This window comes from Salmo trutta, chromosome 28 (genome assembly GCF_901001165.1).
Source record: "Salmo trutta chromosome 28, fSalTru1.1, whole genome shotgun sequence".
Lineage (NCBI taxonomy): Eukaryota > Metazoa > Chordata > Actinopteri > Salmoniformes > Salmonidae > Salmo > Salmo trutta.
The window spans coordinates 29,690,724-29,708,373 of NC_042984.1; the positions used below are offsets into that span (position 1 = coordinate 29,690,724).

A 17,650-nucleotide genomic window follows, 5' to 3' on the forward strand; every position below is an offset into this window, starting at 1 on the left:
ATCAGAAGGCGCTGCCAGAGATCCCAGGTCCAGAACAAATGTGGTTTCTTTTGACAAAGTTCATAATTTATGTCCAAATAGTTAGCGTTCAGTAGGCTCCCACAAAATGAGGTGGGCAGTGTAAAGTCACGTCGAAAAACTAAAGAAAACCTAGTAAATAATCTATTTACGTTTGTTTAAACATGTCAAACGTTGTTTAGCACTAATCTTTTGTTCCATTTTTAACGTGAAACATCAGTAAACATCAGTAATATTTTCACACAACCTATCAAGTGTCTAGAATAAACGATAATGACAAAGGCACTCTTCTCAGATTCATGCGCAGGCGCAAAAAATGAAGTGATGACGTGTCAACTTGTAAGCTTTCTAATTCGGTGTGTATTTATCACAGATGCTTCAAACAACTTTCTAAAGATCGTTGACATCTAGTGGAAGCAGTAGGAGTTGCGAACTGAATCCTTTCTCACTGTGGTATCTTTAAAACAATGACACTAAATAGTACAGTCACAAAATTCTCTTTTTTTTAAATCTATTTTTCACAGGTTTTTGCCTGCAATATGAGTTTTGTTATACTTACAGACACCATTCAAACTGTTTTAGAAAATTCAGAGTGTTTTCTATCCGAATGTGTTAATAATATGCATATCCTAGCTTCTGAGTTGGTGTAGGAGGCAGTTAAAAATGGGCACATATTTCTTTCAAAATTCTCAATACTGCCCCCGTGGCCCGTAGAGGTTAAAAAGCAGTTGTTCTCAATGTTTGTTATACTTAGTGTATATCCTCCACAATCACACATCTTATCCTCCCTCCACCACACACAAATAAATATCTCATATCTTTAGGAGGGTCAGTGTGGCGGATGAATCAGAATTAGTTGGGTAACATAGATAATTAAGATGTTTTATTTGCATAATATGCTTATGTGATACTTGTCATATGTGAATGTATCTGTTATTAAACCATGTGAAGGGATGGCGTGATTAATGGGCAACCAATTACTTGTCTCCACAATGTCTGTGCGCAAGTCACTCCCTCCTTTGGCATTGGGGGAAGGTGTATGGCCGTATCTGGACCATTGCATGTCCTCTTTGATGTTGCACTTATCCTGGGATAGATATGACCTAGAGGCTCACTCCCCTCAGTGAGCTTGTCCAGGAGTGGAGTCAAGAGGGGGTTTTCTTGAGATGGGAGTATCCATTGGGAGTAGCCATTGGATGAGCTAATGGTTCTGTTCTATACCGTACCAGGGAGAGACAGTCCCAGTTTTAGGTAGGAGGACCAGATACTGGTCTATACAATGAACACTGTTCATACAGCAGTTGCTGTCTGTTATGTTTTATAGATATCTTTCATACAAAACTTAACCTTTGTGAACTGTTCCTAAGATCTGTGGTTTGTCATGTACATTGAAGGGGTGTATCTTGGCTATAAAAGATCTTTGTACTTTTGTGTAATCACTTTTCAATGGTTCATTAGAGATAGCGCATCATTGAAGGTCAAGTGCTTTTGCAAAAGCATCTTCATTATTAAAGATGTAGTTTTAAGTATAACTCTGACTGGTGTGTGAAATTTGTAACTCTCCTCATTTGGTAATGCAGAAATTAACCACCACATCAGTCAAAGTGAGTTCTCTCCTCAAGCCTCAGGATTTGTGCTCCTATCCGTGTCATTATACGCCACCAGCTGCTGCTAAAGTTTTTCTGGTTTCCATGGAGGCCCTCAATGAGCTGCAGATTATATGGACTGGTCGGTGGGGGTTAGGCTACTGTTGTTATCATAATTTCTGGGGAGAACAAAGTGCCGAACTGAATCGTCTTTTCATGGTAATCAGAGTACTGCTCAGACCTGCTCCTTTTTTATCTTCACAGGAACACACTCCGCCATAGCGCTGTGCGGGAAGAACCGCTCCTCCGCTCCGCTCTTCTCGGCGCTCAAAGCATCCTGTCACGCCTTTGATTTCCAGCCCAGCTTCACAATGCTTCTTATCAACCCACAACCCAGCTCCCTCTCGAACACCTAACCTATATCTCCCCCTCTCTGCTACTAGAAGTTTGTCTTCTCAAGGGGGATGTTTTTATTAAATTGGACCAAGATAAGATCATTTTGAAAAAAGACAAAAATTAGTCTTAGCAGACACTCTTATCCAGTGACTTACAGGAGCAAATAGGGTTAAGTGCCTTGCTCAAGGGCATATCGACAGATTTTTCACCTAGTTGGCTTGGGGATTCAAACCAGCAACCTTTCAGTTGCTGGCCCAACACTCTTAATCGCTAGGCTACCTGCCACCCTAATTGTATTGGCCCCAGCAGTGTAGGTTAGTGTCATAATGGGGGTTCTAGCAGAAGTGGATTAGGCACTCCACAGCTACTGCTGACCACTTACCTGCAATAGATTTTAGGACAGAACTGGACAACGGCACAAAGAAATGTGAGGTCACCGACCTAAAACCAGCTAACGAGGATTAAGCTTCGGTGAATAAATATCACACCTGAAATAAGCCAATCCCTGAAATGACCAAAAGACATTTAAATCATTAGACCTATTAGGATTTGTTATGATGTATGTGCGTACACATGAGTGACATTCTATTGGGCTGTGCACATAATCGCATATCATCCAACTTCACACAGCCATCTCTTCAAAGTTAATTCAAATATTCTCTAATCATAATATTCATACATATATCAATGTGTCTTCTATATGTGATCAGGGGAGAGAGTGACAGTGAGCGGAGGTCGAGAGAAAAATTAAAACGCTTGAGAAAAAAAAGACAGTGGGAGAGAAAAAGTGAAGATAGTCAGAAATGTTTGAGAGACAGATGAAGAGAAAATACAGAGATAGAGTGAGTTGGAGGAGGCGGCTCCAGCTTTTCAATGGCAATCTGATGTCACCCTGAAAGCAGCCCTTTGGCTTCCACACATCCAACACTATGAATAATAAATAGGTGCTTCATTCAGCCTCAAAAGACAGAGACAATTCTCCCAGCTGGCTGTTAAACTAAGAGCAGATCCCTCATTTACCAGCTTTTGACAAAAGTCAGAGGAAGGGAAATATGCCATACGTGAATCAGAATCCCAAAATATCCTTCTTGGATTAAAATGATCATACCCAGACTCTGTTGACATTTCTGAGTGTAACATTTCCTAATTCGTTCTCTCCTCCCATCGCTCTGTACCAGCCCCCGCCCCCCCCCCCTTGCACAAACTGTACTCTCTCTCTCTGCATCCTCTCTTCCCTGTGTCTTTCCTCTCTCTACATCTCTCACTCAAACTCAATGTCCCTCCCTCTCTATCTCTTGCACAGAGACAGTGGGAGCAGGTCTTATGACAGATTCTAAGCTCGCTTCAATGTCTCCTTAAGCTGTGACATGGAGACCCAAATGAACAAATACATTAACCAAATTACACAGAATGTGTACAAAGACAGAGAATAGAATGCATTCCCACACTGTCTCATTATGAGGTAAACACTGCTTTATATCCTACTGAGCCACGGCTATACATGTAAACTGCTTACAATCATGCAGTGGAGGAAACCCTAACCCTCTGATTACTCATTCTAAACATGATTCATTGTTTTTTTCACAGTATATTTATGATGCAATTCAATCAAGGGGAAAATTAGAAAGCAATGGGAACTTCATTTGCCTAAATTAACATGATTACTTCTCATGGTGTGACTGTCACACTGTGTTACTAAGATTAATGCGCAGGTGTTTTGCTTGTTCACATGAACTACACCTTGAGGTTGTTTTAGTGTTAGGACCTGACCTTGTTGTTGTTGTTAGTGCTGTAAGTGGTGTTGTTATTTGTCAGGGTCAAGTAGTTTATTGGTTCTGGGTTATTTTGGAACCCAAGCATCTATTTGGGCAGTAAAGTGCTCACCTAGTCCACCAGCAACGATGACCCTTCCACCGAGACATCCGGCCGCAAAGTCTGCTCTCTTAACCCTCATCCTGGAGGTCCGGGTTGGTTTGATCCAGATACCTGCAACACACAGGGGTCAGAGGGCAAAGGTCAGAGAGGAGACTGTAACATCAAACACTGTTTGACATAAATATTCCAAAATCCCTTTCCAAGCATCATTAACTACATGTATCCAACATAAATGTCTAATACAACACAGATGGTTGACCTATTTACAGTGTGGAGGAAAACAGCACCGCTACTCTAAATCTATATCTGTTTTATGTCTTTCTCTCCTCTCTAACCCTCTCTCCTTGCCCTCTACTCTGCCTGGGTCTTACTCACCACCTCAGTGTTTCCATCATTCCCTGACACTGTTAATATGCCATACCCTCTCTCTATTTGCCGCAAAATCTTTCCTCACTCTGCCCCTGTCTAGCTCTCCCTCTTCCTCTTCCTCTCTCTCTATCCTCGTTCTCTCCATTTCTCACTCTCTGACCCATTTTATCTCCCCCTCCTCTCTGATCTCTCCCTCTCTTTCAGGTAGATAATGTAGATGAAGACGAACGATACTATAGATTGGGAGGCTGCCTTTGCTAAGCCTGGGGGAGCTCCATGAATCACTCAGCGCAAAGAGGCCATCCCAGGTGCACTCTGCTCTGGCTGCGTCTGGCGACATGTCTGCCCCACAGCAGATTACATTTTCTAAATTTGGGACAGCGTGCCCTCATTCCCTCTCCACCCTCCCCTTTTCTCCTCTCTCCTGCACTGTCGGCTAAAAGCCTGACTTCAAGTGCTCCATCTTCTCTCCATGTGCCAGGTCTGTCCAGTCAGGGAGAGGACAGCACTGTTCAGGTGGATGAGACACCATTTACTTCAGTGGTTTAGTCACAGTAGCAAAGTCTGGCCTCAGGCAACTCCTGAACTTTCCCTGATAGCTCAGCAGCTCACAATAGGAGGCAAAGAGAAAACCCAACACCTCTCTATATAACAAATCAAGCTCTGTGAGAGACCAGAACACTCCAAGGTCCAGGCAAATGACTGTTACCAGAGTATATGCAGCCCAATCATAACTGTCATAACAAAAAGCGATATAGTTAAACAAAAACACTGGATTTGGAATAATGGACAGGAAGAAAATGTGTCACTAATGTTCTTATTTATTATATCCCAGAATGTACAGTTCAGATTCTTTCCCTATAGCCATTGCTCCAAAGCGCACCCTGTGAGCTTAGAACAGACACTGTTGTTGCTAATTTGCGTTCTCCAAAACAAATTGAACACTCTTAATGAGCTTTCAGCACTTGGAGGAGTAGCCCACAAAACAACTAGGAGGTCAATAAAGGATGATACTAAGGTACGGAGCGAGGAGGGTAGGAATAAGGGAGGAGGTAGATAACAAGAGAGAGAGCATGGGTCGCGTTGATGAGAGCGGAAGGGAGAAGGAGAAATATGCACTGAGTGAACAAAACATTAGGAACACCTTTCTAATGCCCGTTGCCCTCAGAAAAGTCTCAGTTCGTCAGGGCATAGACTCTACAATGTGTCGAAAACATTCCACCGGGATGCTGGCCCATTGACGCCAACGCTTCCCACAGTTGTGTCAAGTTGGATGAATGTCCTTTATGTGGTGGACCATTCTTGATACACACGGGAAACTGTTGAGGGTGAAAAACCCAGCAGCGTTGCAGTTCCTGACACACTCAAACCGGTGTGCCTGGCACCTACTACCATACCCTGTTCAAAGGCACTTCAATCTTTTGTCTAACCCATTCACCCTCTGAATGGTACACATACACAATCCATGTCTCAATTGTCTCAAGGCTTAAAAATCCTTCTTTAACCCTTCTCCTCCCCTTCATCTACACTGATTGAAGTGGATTTAACAAGTGACATCGATAAGGGATCATAGCTTCACCTGGATTCACCTGGTCAGTCTACAATACATCACCAAAAGTATGTGGACGCCTGTCTATGTCATGGAAAGAGCAGGTGTTCCTAATGTTATGTACACTCAGTGTTTTTTTTAGGGAGGGAGAAATTGCCACATGCAGAGAAAGACACACGCATGAACACACAAACGCACACACACATATATATATACACACTACCGGTCAAAAGTTTTAGAACGCCTACTCATTCAAGGGTTTTTCTTTATTTTGACTATTTTCTACATTGTAGAATAGTAGTGAAGACATGAAACTGAAAATAACACATATGGAATCATGTAGTAACCAAGAAAGTGTTAAACAAATCAAAATATATTTTATATTTGAGATTCTTCAAATAGCTACCCTTTGCCTTGATGACAGCTTTGCACACTCTTGGCATTCTCTCAACCAGCTTCACCTGGAATGCTTTTCCAATAGTCTTGAAGGAGTTCCCACATATGCTGAGCACTTGTTGGCTGCTTTTCCTTCATTCTGCGGTCCGACTCATCCCAAAACATCTCAATTTGGTTGAGCTCGAGGGATTGTGGAGGCCAGGAGATCGGATGCAGCACTCCATCAATCTCCTTCTTGATAAAATAGACCCTACACAGCCTGGAGGTGTTGGGTCATCGTCCTGTTGAAAAAGAGATGATAGTCCCACTAAGCCCAAACCAGATGGGGTGGCGTATCGCTGCAGAATGCTGTGGTAGCTATGCTGGTTAAGTGCGCCTTGAATTCTAAATAAATCACAGACAGTGTCACCAGCAAAGCACCCCCACACTATAACACCTCCTTCTCCATGCTTTCCGGTGGGAAATACACATGTGGAGATCATCCGTTCATCCACAGCGTGTCTCACAAAGACACGGCGGTTGGAACCAAAAATCTCCAATTTGGACTCCAGACAAAATAACACATTTCCACCGGTCTAATGTCCATTGCTCGTGTTTCTTGGCCCAAGTAAGTCTCTTCCTCTTATAGGTGTCCTTTAGTTGTGGTTTCTTTGCAGCAATTCGACCATGAAGGCCTGATTCACACAGTCTCCTCTGAACAGTTGATGTTGAGATGTGTCTGTTACTTGAACTCTGTGCAGCATATTTTTGGGCTGCAATTTCTGAGGCTGGAAACGAATTAACCTATCCTCTGCAGCAGAGGTAACTCTGGGTCTTCCATTCCTTTGGCGGTTCTCATGAGAGCCAGTTTCATCATAGCGCTTGATGGTTTTGCGACTGCACTTGAAGAAACGTTCAAAGTTCTTGACATTTTCCGCATTGACTGACCTTCATGTCTTAAAGTAATGATGGACTGTTGTTTCTCTTTGCTTATTTGAGCTGTTCATGCCATAATATGGACTTGGTCTTATACCAAATAGGGCTACCTTGTCCCCTACCTTGTCACAACACAACTGATTGGCTCAAACCTATTGAGAAGGAAAGAAATTCCACAAATTAAGAAGGTAAACCTGTTAATTGAAATGCATTCCAAGTGACTACCTCATGAAGCTGGTTGAGAGAATGCCAAGAGTGTGCAAAGCTGTCATCAAGGCAAAGGGTGGCTATCTGAAGAATCTAAAATAAAATATATTTTGATTTGTTTAACACCTTTTTGGTTAGTACATGATTCCATATGTGTTATTTAATTGTTTTGGTGTCTTCACTATTATTTTACAATGTAGAAAATAGTAAAAATAAAGAAAAACCTTTGAATTAGCAGGTGTTCTAAAACTTTTGACCAGTAGAGCACACCTCTATCTACAACCTTGACCTTCACTTGGTTGGGTCCATCACGTCTCTAGTGCACACACACACACACACACACACACACACACACACACACACACACACACACACACACACACACACACACACACACACACACACACACACACACACACACACACACACACACACACACACACACACACACACACACACACACACACACACACACACACAGCAGGCAAGCTGGCTGTACAGTGTAATCAAAGAGGGCAGTCACAGAGTGGCCAGAGCAATTTCCGCCCCAGAGGGGGAGAAGCAGAGCGGCCAGTGGCTCAATAACAGATAAGCTTATTGGAACAGATTGGTTTTTCAGCACAGGCAAATGGAGGCAAGATAACATGTAAAAATAGACAGAGGGAAAAAAAGTGAGGCAGTTTAGGAAGCAGGCACAACTTCCCCTGCTATCTGCAGATAAATTGCCATGGCCATTTCTTCTCCCACACAGTGTTTCTGTGCCCAGGGCTCTCTTAGAAGATGCTCTCTGTCTGCAGCTCTACTGTTATGATGTATAGGATGATAGCTACAGCACAGAGGCTGGCCAATGACATACTGGAACTATCTGCCAATGGACTCTGTCTCTGTTTAAAACTTACTGACACACATTGATGGTTTGAGGTTCTAATTCAATCAAGTACAGGCTCCTTGTTGGTTTGACAATCTTAAGCCCCGAGACTTTGTTTCTGGTGTGTTGTTGCCTTTACACACACACACACACACACACACACACACTTGACTGACAGGTGGGTTAGGCAGAGAACAGTGCCCCAGCTGGAGTATAGAAGCCGTGTGTTTATTTAAAGCCCAGAATCAATCCTCTCTCTCTTTCACACACTACCACTTCTGACTCCAATCACCTCACTCAATAACCCACAGCCTACCACTCTCTCTCACCCACCGCAGCATCTCCTGCCACATACCCTGACATCTCCCCAACGGGAGGATGCAATATTCCTCTCCACTACATTTCCAATGACATCAAGCGGCCGGGAGTGGAAAGGAAAATATATAGCCTAGTAAATGCAATCCCTCCATGTGGTCCCATTCACTGAGTCTCTGGAGGAGCAGAATGTGCTGTCAGAGGAATTATGGGAAAAGGATCCCTATCTTGTTCGAGATGTGAAAATGAAGCCTATTACTGAGCAGAACAGTACTTTTTGACATACGGCGGGCGATATGGCATTGAGGTCCACGTTGGTCTCCTTTGTGCCATCCATTCTCCAGATTGTCTGCTCCGTCTACTGACTGACAGGAGTGTATTCATGATGACATACAGTACAGCCAGGCCCTCATTAAAAATACACATAGATCTATACAGTCTGTCTGGCTGCGTCAGAGTCATGTTTGAATCTCAGGTCCTCCCTCCGACACGCCTGATGGATAAATATAGCCTGTTAATCAGGTCCACTCTCACACACACAGACACACACACAGACACACACACAGCCAGGGTCTCAGGTTTGATTAATTGCGTTCTGAGATTAATTACAAAGATCAATGCGATAATCCACAGGTCTCATGAGGCGAGAGGGACTGTATAGAAGCCCACTCCGAAATGCCATACTCACACGCTGCCACGCTTAGCTTCCTACTGTGTGTGTGGCTGTGTAGTAGATGTACTGTATGAGTGTGGCTGTGTAATAGATGTACTGTATGAGTGTGGCTGTGTAATAGATGTACTGTATGAGTGTGGCTGTGTAATAGATGTACTGTATGAGTGTGGCTGTGTAATAGATGTACTGTATGAGTGTGGCTGTGTAATAGATGTACTGTATGAGTGTGGCTGTGTAATAGATGTACTGTATGAGTGTGGCTGTGTAGTAGATATACTGTATGAGTGTGGTTGTGTAATAGATGTACTGTATGAGTGTGGTTGTGTAGTAGATGTACTGTATGAGTGTGGCTGTGTAATAGATGTACTGTATGTGTGTGGCTGTGTAATAGATGTACTGTATGTGTGTGGCTGTGTAATAGATGTACTGTATGTGTGTGGCTGTGTAATAGATGTACTGTATGTGTGTGGCTGTGTAATAGATGTACTGTATGAGTGTGGCTGTGTAATAGATGTACTGTATGAGTGTGGCTGTGTAGTAGATGTACTGTATGAGTGTGGCTGTGTAATAGATGTACTGTATGTGTGTGGCTGTGTAATAGATGTACTGTATGTGTGTGGCTGTGTAATAGATGTACTGTATGTGTGTGGCTGTGTAGTATATGTACTGTATGTGTGTGGCTGTGTAGTAGATGTACTGTATGAGTGTGGCTGTGTAGTAGATGTACTGTATGAGTGTGGCTGTGTTGTAGATGTACTGTATGTGTGTGGCTGCGTAATAGATGTGTGTGGCTGTGCTGTGTTGTCCCTCTCATGCTGTGAGAAATGCGGTGGAGATGAGACAAGGTCCTGGACTGTTCTACTCTCCGTTATAGCTAATGGATGAAATCACACTTGGATGAAATCACCCTCCTCCTCCCAGCTCCTCTGCCACTTTACACTGCTTATTACAGCTCAGACACCAGCCTGCCCTCTGAGACAGACAGACAGACAGACAGACAGACAGACAGACAGACAGACAGACAGACAGACAGACAGACAGACAGACAGACAGACAGAGACATGGAGAGGGATTCAAGTTCATGGGGTTTTAAGTGAGAGGAAAGGTAAATAGAAGGAGAATTGTTTGACAGAAGAAGAGAGGAGGAGATGGCTAAGAGGGGTGGCATCAGTGGAGTGGTGAGAGAGCGGCGAGGTGTTACTGACAAAATGTGAATGTATTTTTGATGGCATCATTGGACACAACCGTAACATGCTTTTACAATACAAAGAGCGTGTCAGTGTGTGAATACAGCACAAAGGAAACACAAGTTGTGTATGAACAGTACTATTACAGAGACAGCTGGACCATAAAATCTAAATAAACAGCGGTGAAAACAGATATCCAAACACACTAGGTTACATTCCCAAAGTCTGTCAGTGGACATGATCAACTCTAATACAGGCAATTAGACTTGGAAATGAGGCCTGTTGTTTGATTCTGCAGTGCTTTGTCACTGGGCTGAATAGTGAAATAAGGCACAGTCACACGCGCTAGGGAGGTAGCGTAGGAATAAAACCCACAGATAGCTTACTTATAGCTAGCCTCAGCCCGTGAAACACACCCCATAATCTACTGTACAGTCCCTGTTCATTACCCTGAGCCCCAGAGAAACCATATCAAATCTGCCTCGCTGGCTGAATCTACAGACAAAAATTAAAACAAATAGGTAGTTTAATACGAGAGATAGATTACTAGAAGTGCCCTAACTTTACGCACAAAAAGCGTATTTATTTCAAATTTTGTGCACAAATTTGTTTACATCCCTGTTAGTGAGCATTTCTCCATTGCCAAGATAATCCATCCACCTGACAGGTGTGGCATATCAACAAGCAGATTAAACAGCATGATCATTACACAGGTGCACCTTGTGCTGGGAAAAATAAAAGGCCACTCTAAAATGTGCAGTTTTGTCACACAACACAATGCCACAGATGTCTCAAGTTTTGAGGAAGCGTGCAATTGGCATGCTGACTGCAGGAATGTTCACCAGAGCTGTTGCCAGAGAATTGAAAGTTCATTTCTCAACCACAAGCTGCCTCCAACGTTGTTTTAGAGAATTTGGCAGCATGTCTAATCGGCCTCGCAACCGCAGACCATGCCAGCCCAGGACCTCCACATCCGGCTTCTTCACCTGCGGTATCATCTGAGACCAGCCACCTGGACAGCTGATGAAACTGTGGGTTTGCACAACCGAAGAATTTCTGCACAAACTGTCAGAAACCGTATCAAGGAAGCTCATCGGCATGCTCGTCGTACTCACCAGGGTCTTGACCTGACTGCAGTTCGGTGTCGTAAACGACTTCAGTAGGCAAATTATCACCTTTGAAGGCAGCTGGCACACTGGAGAAATGTGCTCTTCACAGATGAATCCCGGTTTCAATTGTACCGGGCAGATGGCAGACCGTGTGTATAGTGTTGTGTGGGCGAGCGGTTTCCTGATGTCAACGTTGTGAACAGAGTGCCCCATGGTGGCGGTGGGGTTATGGTATGGACAAGCATAAGCTACGGACAACAAACACAATTGTATTTTATCAATGTCAATTTGAATGCACAGCGATACCGTGACGAGATCCTGAGGCCCATTGTTGTGCCCTTCATCCACCACCAGCACCTCATGTTTCAGCATGGTAATGCACGGCCCCATGTTGCAAGGACCTGTACACAATTCCTGGAAGCTTAAAATGTCCAAGTTCTTCTATGGCCTGCATACTCACCAGACATGTCACCCATTGAACATGTTTGGGAAGCTCTGGATCAACGTGTACGACAGCGTGTTCCAGTTTCCGCCAATATACAGCAACTTCACACAGCAAATGAAGAGGAGTGGGACAACATTCCACAGACCAGAATCAACAGCCTGATCAACTGTATGTAAAGAAGATGTGTCGCGCTGCATGAGGCAAATGGTGGTCACACCAGATACTGACTGGTTTTCTGACCCCCGCTCCTACCCTTTTCTTAAGGTATCTGTAATCAACAGATGCATATCTATATTCCCAGTCATGTGAAATCCATAGATTAAGAGCTAATTAATTTATTTCAATTGACTGACTTGCTTATATGAACTTTAACTCAGTAAAATCTTTGAAATTGTTGCATGTTGCGTTTATACTTTTATCCAGTGTATTTTATTAGTGGAGTGCTGGAGAATGGAGGATGTTGACAGACCTCTATCTAGAACCTTGACCTTCTCTTGGTTGGATCCATCACGTCTCTACAGATGAAAAGAGAAGATGTAGAAGGAACCAGAGAATGACTGGTCTGGGCCCGTAGCAACAAAGCATCTCCCTTTTAAATCATAATTTATAATATTACATGAACAGATCCAAGATCAGCTTTGTGGATACAGGCCCTGGTCTGGTCTGGTGAAGCGCTGTGATTGCTGCAGAGTGAATGTGAACGTTAGCTAAACGAGACAGGGCCAGCCAGACCCTGCTGCTGTTGACTCATCTCAGTCAAACTGCTGTGGGATCCTAGAATATAGTACAGGATGCATACCTAGATACCGTAATTCAGACTGCTGTCTACTGCCCAATTTCCTTTAGGAGGCCATTGGATTTAGCTGTACCGAACATGATTTCTGACCCCTAGATAATGCTTCTGTAGTCTACACACATCACTGTTCTTTCACTCCCCCCTACTTGCTTCAGTCATGGAAACATTTGACCGTCATTGCAATGCTCTGTTTGAATATAAATTAGACCATCGGTTCCATTATCATCGTGGCGGAAGAAAACCCATGCTGCAGGGAGTATTTACCCTGTTTGGATGCAGCGTCCAACATATCTGCCACAATGCAGGTTTACTCGAGTCAATTACTTTTCATCACAGGATTTTTCATTAAAGCAGTCAAATGACTTGTTAAACATGTATCAACATAATTATCATTATCAAGACGCACAAGGAGCATAGTTAATTGTTTTAATTGAAATACAATTCCGCACTAAACTACCTCGAGGAATTTCCACTATTCAGTTGGTGGGAAAGAAATGGTTATAATAATCTGTGCAATTTTCTCAGTCAGAACAACTCTCACGTTCTATCTAAAATATGTTCTTATGATTATAATCTCATTATCACCATTGGGAGTTAACCATGAGACTGAAAGCTGAATAACAAGCATTGATTTCCAGTGAAAATGTCAGCTTCAGAGTCATTTTTCTATTTATTATTTTCACGTCCCATAATTCATTTCAGTTCATTAGCGTGTAATCTGCTTCTCTGTATTATCGGTGAATGGGCATCATGCTGTGAATACTATATCAGTAGCAACAGATGGAAGGGAGAAATGGAAAGCTATGGAATGTGATTGAGGTTTTGGATTCAGGTTATGTTCTTTGCAGGCCTTTATACACTACAAACAAACAGTAGTCGAGAAAGAAAGAAAGAAAGAAAGAAAGAAAGAAAGAAAGAAAGCGGAAGTCAGTTTGAGAAGAGATAAGACGGTCCCTGGTGACATTAGGGTTTTTCTGTTGGAAGATCAAAGAGAGGTGACTTTGATTGACAGGTCGTCTCTAGGAAACAGCTCTGTCTGAGGGTGGCGCTACCCCATCATGCACCACCAATTGAACTTTGAGAGTAAACGATAACTTTGAGGAACCTTTGATTGATAGGAGGGAGACTGGTTCATTTTCTGATTGACAGAGGCATAGAGACCAGCTCCATTTTGATTTAGTGATGACTTCTGCTCAGATCTAATCTCTTTATATTTCAGATAAGCCTTTTCTTTACTGGAGGCTTTTAGCCGAATCAAACTAGTGGGGAATGAGGAGGTTAGAAACTAGTCTTGGATCATGAGGTGCGGTACCACCTCAAAAGGCAGCCAGCATACAACAGAACATCCTATTTTCTAAGATCTAGAACATAGAATATATGTAGATCAACCCCTCCCTCCATCGCATCCCATAAACCCCCCCAAACCTCTTCAGCCCCCACACAAACAGAAGTGTAGACTCACCAGGGACATAGTACGATTTGTGTAGGCCTCTAAGCCCTGTTTGAACCAAAGGCCTACTCTCATCCCCCTACTCTGCCCTAAGCACCATAACCTACACTAATCACATTAACAGCTGGCTTTCAGTGAGAGAGGAGGGAAGGAAGTGCATTAAAGGTGGTAGAGACAAATACAAACACAGAAAGTAACAGACCCAGATAGGGCATGATATTGAGTGGGATAGAGGGTGTACAGTGTACTCAGCTACTCTGGTAAAAGTTATTGATTGATCAATTAGCCAGTAGCCATTAAAGTTTGTCAGTACCTCTCCCTGATCACATCAGAGTGGAAGGGAAGTGTGATGAAGTTGGCCGTTACCTCGTGCACATAAGGCTTCTTGAAGTCAGAAACAGTTCCTCAACATTTTGAATTTGTCAAGAAATAGATAAATATAGGTTAAAATCAGGCTAAGAGCTAAAATGCTGAAATAACGATTAAAATATCATAAAATCCAGCAAAGATGCTCTCCTCTATCCTTGCGTCCAACTAACGCCTTCTTATTTAACAGCAGTTGGCATCCTATATGTTGCATTACCACCCCCAACTGAACTATAGTATAGATCCATTACACTGTGATATAAAAGGGGAGCCGGGAAAAATAAAAATTCTACATATATTTTGAATTACCCTACCAACTAACCCTATACTCATTAAAACCTTACTCTACTTCTTTAACCCTCTCTGATCCTACCCCAGGCCGACGACCTGAGAGGACGGGACACTACCACTCAACACACCCTGTAACTCTTCTGAAGTCAAATCTCCTACCCCCAAGAACTTCTCTGCAGCTGCCACCACAACATCTATTTTCTGTGATTTGCAGAACAGTTGATAACCATTGCTATGAACGCTAAAAAGCCAACCTTAATGAAACATATCACTCATTAGCCTATCCCTCTGTTCTGGCACAGAACTACTACTCACAGGGATTCTCTCAGAATCTATCTCCCTTTATCCACCCTCTACTCTCTTCACTACCTCAGCATACGACACCTTCTGCACTACTCTGACCCTGGCCACCTCAACCTGCCTCTCTCGTACCTCCTCTACTTTCTTCACTACCTCAGCATACGACACCTTCTGCACTACTCTGACCCTGGCCACCTCAACCTGCCTCTCTCGTACCTCCTCTACTTTCTTCACTACCTCAGCATACGACACCTTCTGCACTACTCTGACCCTGGCCACCTCAACCTGCCTCTCTCATACTTCCTCTACTTTCTTCACTACCTCAGCATACGACACCTTCTGCATTACTCTGACCCTGGCCACCTCAACCTGCCTCTCTCATACTTCCTCTACTTTCTTCACTACCTCAGCATACGACACCTTCTGCACTACTCTGACCCTGGCCACCTCAACCTGCCTCTCTCGTACCTCCTCTACTTTCTTCACTACCTCAGCATACGACACCTTCTGCACTACTCTGACCCTGGCCACCTCAACCTGCCTCTCTCGTACCTCCTCTACTTTCTTCACTACCTCAGCATACGACACCTTCTGCATTACTCTGACCCTGGCCACCTCAACCTGCCTCTCTCGTACCTCCTCTACTTTCTTCACTACCTCAGCATACGACACCTTCTGCATTACTCTGACCCTGGCCACCTCAACCTGCCTCTCTCGTACCTCCTCTACTTTCTTCACTACCTCAGCATACGACACCTTCTGCACTACTCTGACCCTGGCCACCTCAACCTGCCTCTCTCATACTTCCTCTACTTTCTTCACTACCTCAGCATACGACACCTTCTGCACTACTCTGACCCTGGCCACCTCAACCGGCCTCTCTCGCACCTCCTCTACTTTCTTCACTACCTCAGCATACGACACCTTCTGCATTACTCTGACCCTGGCCACCTCAACCTGCCTCTTTCATACTTCCTCTACTTTCTTCACTACCTCAGCATACGACACCTTCTGCACTACTCTGACCCTGGCCACCTCAACCTGCCTCTTTCATACTTCCTCTACTTTCTTCACTACCTCAGCATACGACACCTTCTGCACTACTCTGACCCTGGCCACCTCAACCTGCCTCTCTCGTACCTCCTCTACTTTCTTCACTACCTCAGCACACGACACCTTCTGCACTACTCTGACCCTGCCCACCTCAACCTGCCTCTCTCGTACCTCCTCTACTTTCTTCACTACCTCAGCATACGACACCTTCTGCACTACTCTGACCCTGCCCACCTCAACCTGCCTCTCTCGTACCTCCTCTACTTTCTTCACTACCTCAGCATACGACACCTTCTGCATTACTCTGACCCTGGCCACCTCAACCTGCCTCTCTCGTACCTCCTCTACTTTCTTCACTACCTCAGCATACGACACCTTCTGCATTACTCTGACCCTGGCCACCTCAACCTGCCTCTCTCGTACCTCCTCTACTTTCTTCACTACCTCAGCATACGACACCTTCTGCACTACTCTGACCCTGGCCACCTCAACCTGCCTCTCTCATACTTCCTCTACTTTCTTCACTACCTCAGCATACGACACCTTCTGCACTACTCTGACCCTGGCCACCTCAACCGGCCTCTCTCGCACCTCCTCTACTTTCTTCACTACCTCAGCATACGACACCTTCTGCATTACTCTGACCCTGGCCACCTCAACCTGCCTCTTTCATACTTCCTCTACTTTCTTCACTACCTCAGCATACGACACCTTCTGCACTACTCTGACCCTGCCCACCTCAACCTGCCTCTCTCATACTTCCTCTACTTTCTTCACTACCTCAGCATACGACACCTTCTGCACTACTCTGACCCTGCCCACCTCAACCTGCCTCTCTCGTACCTCCTCTACTTTCTTCACTACCTCAGCATACGACACCTTCTGCACTACTCTGACCCTGGCCACCTCAACCTGCCTCTCTCGCACCGGACACTGCGTCTGCGTTGCACCAAACGGCGGGCGTCACAAACACCAGGAGTCTTCGACTTCAATTGCTCCACCTCCACACTTAACGCTACCCCAGAAATCACTCCCTTCAGTGGTGCCCTGTACCTAAGCGTAAAGCAAGATACAGGTCTTTCCCCAAATTGCATCACATGGAGCGCCTGCTCCCTCTGATCTGAAGAAACACAAACATCACAAGTCCACTTCATGCTACCTTCACCGACTCAACAGAACCCACCATATATTCCACCCAACCTGAAACCACCCATGGATCCACCCTCTTCAAAAATCTCACTCACACTGGACCAAACTTATATCTATCATAACCATGTCCTTCCACCTCTTCCATTTCACCTCCAGAATTCGAAAAGGCGTCCGGCTCACTCTGTTTGAAATTGACACCAATCTTCCTCGACATACCCCTCTCCCTTATTACTGCTAGCTTCAACAGATTCACACCCATCCTGTGCCTCCATCAGTCTTTTAACCTCATCTCTCATTCCCTCCAATCCTCCTCCTTTAACCAATTACCGATTTGTTC

The 17,650-nt window shown here is 44.2% G+C and overlaps 1 protein-coding gene across 1 annotated transcript in view; it reads right to left on the reverse strand.

Moving 5' to 3' along the window:
• LOC115165972 (kelch domain-containing protein 8B-like) overlaps positions 1–17,650 on the reverse strand; it is a 97,684-nt gene that overhangs the window by 10,703 nt on the left and 69,331 nt on the right. Inside the window, exon 4 of the mRNA XM_029719536.1 lies at positions 3,885–3,986. Within this exon, the coding sequence (XP_029575396.1) occupies positions 3,885–3,986 (102 nt within the window). The remainder of the gene's footprint in view (positions 1–3,884; positions 3,987–17,650) is intronic.